The sequence below is a fragment of the Miscanthus floridulus genome, unplaced genomic scaffold (genome assembly GCF_019320115.1).
Source record: "Miscanthus floridulus cultivar M001 unplaced genomic scaffold, ASM1932011v1 os_2044_1, whole genome shotgun sequence".
Classification (NCBI taxonomy): Eukaryota; Viridiplantae; Streptophyta; class Magnoliopsida; order Poales; family Poaceae; genus Miscanthus; species Miscanthus floridulus.
In genome coordinates, this window is record NW_027098063.1 from 37,868 (window position 1) to 42,985 (window position 5,118).

Sequence of the window (5,118 nt, forward strand, 5' to 3'; positions counted from 1 at the left end):
GGTTGTGCCATAGGCTGAAAATAAATGGTTACAAAAATATTCAGTAGTGGATGTCTTATAATTTCTCGCTTAGCTTTTGCTGTGTGAGTTTACACTTGTTTTGCTGTTTCTTAGGTTCTGCTTACTGGCAGGACTCGGGAGGCTGGAACTTGCAATGTTAGCTGGTTGAATGCCTGAGTACACAAGTTATATAAATAAATAATAATGCTTATTTAAAAAAACATTCGTCTCCTATCGTGCTAAAAAATTTTATGCATCGGTCAGTGGCCACTAGCCAGTGACAAACTTCTTGAAACCTATCTACTCAACTCTCAAGCCAAAACAGACTCCTTTCAACAAAAGAAAATCCGAAACAGACTGGCCGGCCCGTCGCAAGCAGCCCGCCCATTAGAGCACATTCCATTTCCGCAATTCGGCCTCCAAGCGGCCGGGAGCCCAGCACCCGTAATATCACCGGGACGCCGGCTCCCACCAGGCCACCACCAGCTCCGCGCCACCGCCAGGCGCCAGCGTTTACCGTGCCATATCCTCTCGTTCCCACGAGCGGCCGCGGCGGTGCCACTGCTACCCCCACCGGCCGTAGATAACCCCTAAACCCCGCCTGTTCCCACCGGCCGCGCCATGGCCGAAACGCTCGCCCTCCCGCTGCCCCTCCGCGCGCCGGCGCCACCGTCGCGTCCTACAATCCCCAAACCCATCATCACCCACCGCCAGCCTCACACAGCGTCCTCCTCCCCTCCTCGCCTCTTCTCCCCGACCTCCCTCCTCTCCACCTCCCGCCCCACCCCAGCCTCCTCCTCCCGGAAGCCGCGCCTCGGCCGCCCGCTGGACACATCCCGCGGCGAACAGCCGTGGCACCTGCCGCCGTCCCTCTCCCTCCCCGCTCGCCGCGCGCTCCTCGGCCTGCTCGCCGACCCCGCGGAGCTGGCCTCCCCGCGCGACGTCCTCTCGGTGCTCCCCGAGACCGACCTCCCCGCCGTCCTGAACACTCTTGCCTCCCGAGGGGGGCACCCCGGCGCCGCCCTTGGCGCGGTCCGCGCCGCGCGGGACCTCCACGGAGGCCGCGCTCTCCACCACCCGCGCGTACTGCCCACTGCCATCCGCGTGTTTGCGCGCGCCGGCTGCCTCGCTGAGGCCTCCGCTCTGCTCGAGGCCGCGCCGGCGCCCGCCGCCAGCGCATACACGGCTCTCGTGTCCGCGTTCTCCCGTGCCGGGAGGTTCCGGGACGCGGTCGCCGTGTTCCGGCGCATGGTGGATGGCGGCGTGCAGCCCGCGCTGGTCACCTACAACGTCGTGCTCCATGTCTACTCCAAGATGGCTGTCCCATGGAAAGAGGTGGTGGCGCTCGTGGACTCCATGAAGGAGGACGCCATTGAGCTGGACAGGTATACATACAACACGCTCATTAGTTGTTGCCGCCGAAGGGGCCTTTACAGGGAGGCAGCACAGGTGTTCGATGAGATGAAGGCTGCTGGATTCGAACCTGACAAGGTCACATTCAATTCCCTGCTGGATGTTTATGGTAAGGCGCGGAGGTATGAGGAGGCGGTTGGGGTGCTAAAGAAGATGGAGAATGCGGGATGTACACCCAGCGTGGTGACTTACAACTCACTCATCTCGGCTTATGTGAAAGATGGGTTGTTGGAAGAGGCTCTGGAGCTAAAACAGGAGATGGAGTTCAGGGGGATGAAGCCGGATGTGGTTACATACACGACATTGATCTCTGGCCTTGACAGAACTGGCAAAATTGATGCAGCACTTGCTACATACAGTGAAATGGTGAGGAACGGATGTAGCCCGAACTTGTGCACCTACAATGCATTGATTAAGATGCACGGGGTGAGGGGAAAGTTCACAAAGATGATGAATGTCTTTGATGACCTCAGGTCTGCTGGTTATGTGCCAGATGTTGTCACCTGGAACACGCTCTTGTCCGTGTTTGGGCAGAATGGTCTAGACACTGAGGTTTCAGGGGTGTTCAAAGAGATGAAGAAAGCTGGCTATATCCCCGAGAGGGACACATATGTTTCACTTATTAGTTCATATAGTCGATGTGGTTTGTTTGATCAAGCAATGGAGATATACAAGAGGATGATAGAAGCCGGTATATATCCAGACATTTCAACGTATAATGCTGTTCTATCTGCGTTGTCTCGGGGTGGTCGCTGGGAACAGGCAGAAAAGCTGTTTGCTGAGATGGAGGATCGGGATTGTAAGCCAGATGAGCTCAGTTATTCCTCATTGCTTCATGCATATGCTAATGCTAAGAAGTTGGACAAAATGAAAGCTTTATCGGAAGATATATATGCAGAGAGGATTGAACCACACAATTGGCTAGTAAAAACACTGGTCTTGGTCAATAACAAAGTTAATAATATATCTGAGACAGAAAAGGCGTTTCAGGAACTGAGGAGGAGGCGCTGCTCCCTGGACATTAATGTTCTTAACGCCATGGTATCCATATATGGGAAAAATAAGATGGTTAAGAAGGTGGAGGAGGTCCTTTCCCTCATGAAGGAGAATTCTATCAACCACAGTGCTGCAACATATAACAGCTTGATGCATATGTATTCTCGTTTAGGTGATTGCGAAAAGTGTGAAGCAATTCTCACTGAGATCAAGTCAAGTGACATGCGCCCTGATCGATACTCTTATAACACTGTGATATATGCATATGGAAGAAAAGGACAGATGAAAGAAGCCTCAAGGTTGTTCTCTGAGATGAAATGTTCAGGCGTGAAACCAGATATTGTAACATACAATATTTTCATCAAGAGCTATGTTGCCAGCTTAATGTTTGAAGAAGCTATTGATTTGGTACGCTATTTGGTTACTCAAGGTTGCAAGCCAAATGAGAGAACTTACGCGGCAATACTGCAGGGCTACTGTAGACATGGAAGGATGGTAGAGGCCAAAGCATTCCTTAGCAACCTTCCTAAGATTTATCCTGGAATATCTAAACAAGAAAAACATAGACTGTCAGAACTGTTAGCAAAATACACTTCATAAGATGGTTGATAAGAACCAAACCCTTTTTGTGAGCATGGTAGGTAGGTAATACTAAGACTAAGTTTTTAGTTGTCCTTAGCAGCATGTACATTGGAGTGGACTTGTATAGATTACATGTTTTCGGATTCTGAAAAAGAATTGGAAGAAGCCATTAAATATATACAGTTCTCTGCTAAATTTGCAGGGAACTGGTGTTGTAGAATCTGCATAACAAATGAGCCACCTTGTTTTTGTAATGGCATTTGACATTTTCATCCTGATCTGTTGGAGGTTTTGCCTATGAGCATTGTGTTATGTGCTGATATTTGTTGTATTTTTGTAAAAGAGCAGCTCAAATTTAGGGTACCTAGTTCAATTTGTATGTGATATGTGTTCCTTCATTGTTTTATGATTTTATCTCTCTATTTGTCTTTGATGAAAATATTAAATGGTGTTTGCATTCTTATAGAAAAGTAAAAACTGGTTTATGGTGCTACATCTAGTTTTCTATTTCAATGAAGTTATAATAAAAGTTCTGTACCGTCTCTAGTTTTCTATTTCAATGAATTTATCATAAAAACGAGTTTGTGGTGCCACATTGAGGGACTGTACCACTTGTAATCCTTGGGTTGACTTACTTTGTTATAGATTTGATTTTTCACTTGTGGATGCCTGAATTATTACTATTAGATCTGCATGATTGTCAGCAACTTGTGTTTTTTTCTCTCTTCATATTTCAATGCAGTGAACGGTGATGATCCTCCATTGGAGCTCTTTGAAACCTGGCCGGTGTGTTTTCGGTGACACCTTTATTTGTTGGTACATGAAGTCATGGGCCTGTGTTAACTGTTAAGTAAAGGTAGAAGCCTCAGCTTTTTTGTATGTTTAATTTGCTAAGTCCACTGTTTCATTTTCCTTGTGTTATACTTGCATTTGAATTCAGGAAGAGTTTTCTCAGAGATTATCCTGGTTGCTGAGGAACCTTTTGTGATGATAGTTGATATCCTTTGTGCCAGCTGGTGCCCATCTACGCACAATGAAATCCGAGTGAAACCACAAGCATTAGCAATTATGAGGCCTTGTATTAGGTCTCATTTCGTGAAAAGTATATTTCTCGGATGTTGCGTGCACATTTTAGCTTGCGCAGATGACTTGTCTCATTTGCCATAGTGTGCTGAGTTTTGAACATGCTGTGTTGGTTCTATGTTTTATCTAGCATGCTTCGTTCCATTACTGAGTTTTAAGTGAAGCCGGACCGGAGTGAATCAGAAACTCAAGTTATGGCGGGAGACTTTGGAGTTCAAAGGTTTTAGACTTAGTAGAACTAAAACTGAGTATATGAAATATGACTTCGGCACTACTACTCGGGGGGAGGAAGAAGATATTAGTTTGGAAAGTCAAGTAGTGCCTAGGAAGGGTATCTTTCGATATTTATGACCAATGCTACAGAAAGACGGAGATATGGATGAATATGTTAGCCATAGAATCAAAGCAGGGTAGATGAAGTGGCGTAAAGCATCTGGTGTCCTATGTGACAAAAGTATACCACAGAAGCTAAAAACCAAGTTTTATAGGACGGCGATTAAACCTGCTATGTTGTATGGTGTAGAATGTTGGCCTACGAAAAGACGACATGTTCAACTGATAAGTGTCGCGGAAATGTGTATGTTGTGTTTGATTTGCAGTCATACAAGAAGGGATCGAGTTCGGAACGATGATTGTATCACCTCTGGTGTTACGAGCTTGTTTAGCACCGTGATTTGGGTCTAAGAAAAATTACTGAAACGATTTTATCGGATTTTAAAATTTAAAAATGAGTTTTTCACGTCAACGGTAAAAATCAGAAATTATATTTTAAATCGCTAATTATGACGAATTGTTTTGCGCAAAATAATTACATGACACCTAATATTTTGTTCTATGGCTGGGTATGGAGTAGGAGCTGTCACGTGAAATGTTTAGGGATGGTGGTCGATAGGATTTAAATCTTTTGGAGTGCCGACGATGTATCACTGTTCACATTTGCATTGCACCGTCGTCGAGTCCTGTTGTCGTGCCACTGCTCCCTCTCCCTCGCTTGCGTCGCGTCCGATATTTTTATGTGAGCGCCGCTGTTCGATTGCCCGTTTC

At 46.7% G+C, this 5,118-nt stretch overlaps 1 protein-coding gene across 1 annotated transcript; it reads left to right on the forward strand.

The window, feature by feature from the left end:
* Nucleotides 1-517: 517 nt before the first annotated feature.
* LOC136534553 (pentatricopeptide repeat-containing protein At5g02860-like) lies at nt 518-3,256 on the forward strand. Its single transcript, XM_066526967.1, has one exon. The coding sequence runs from the start codon at nt 622-624 to the stop codon at nt 3,007-3,009; it is 2,388 nt and encodes a 795-aa protein (XP_066383064.1). The 5' UTR covers nt 518-621; the 3' UTR covers nt 3,010-3,256.
* Nucleotides 3,257-5,118: the final 1,862 nt, after the last annotated feature.

What these genes read in the sequence shown, in the direction of transcription:
- LOC136534553 (XM_066526967.1), top strand. Translation starts at nt 622, where the DNA reads ATGGCCGAAACGCTCGCCCTCCCGCTGCCCCTCCGCGCGCCGGCGCCA.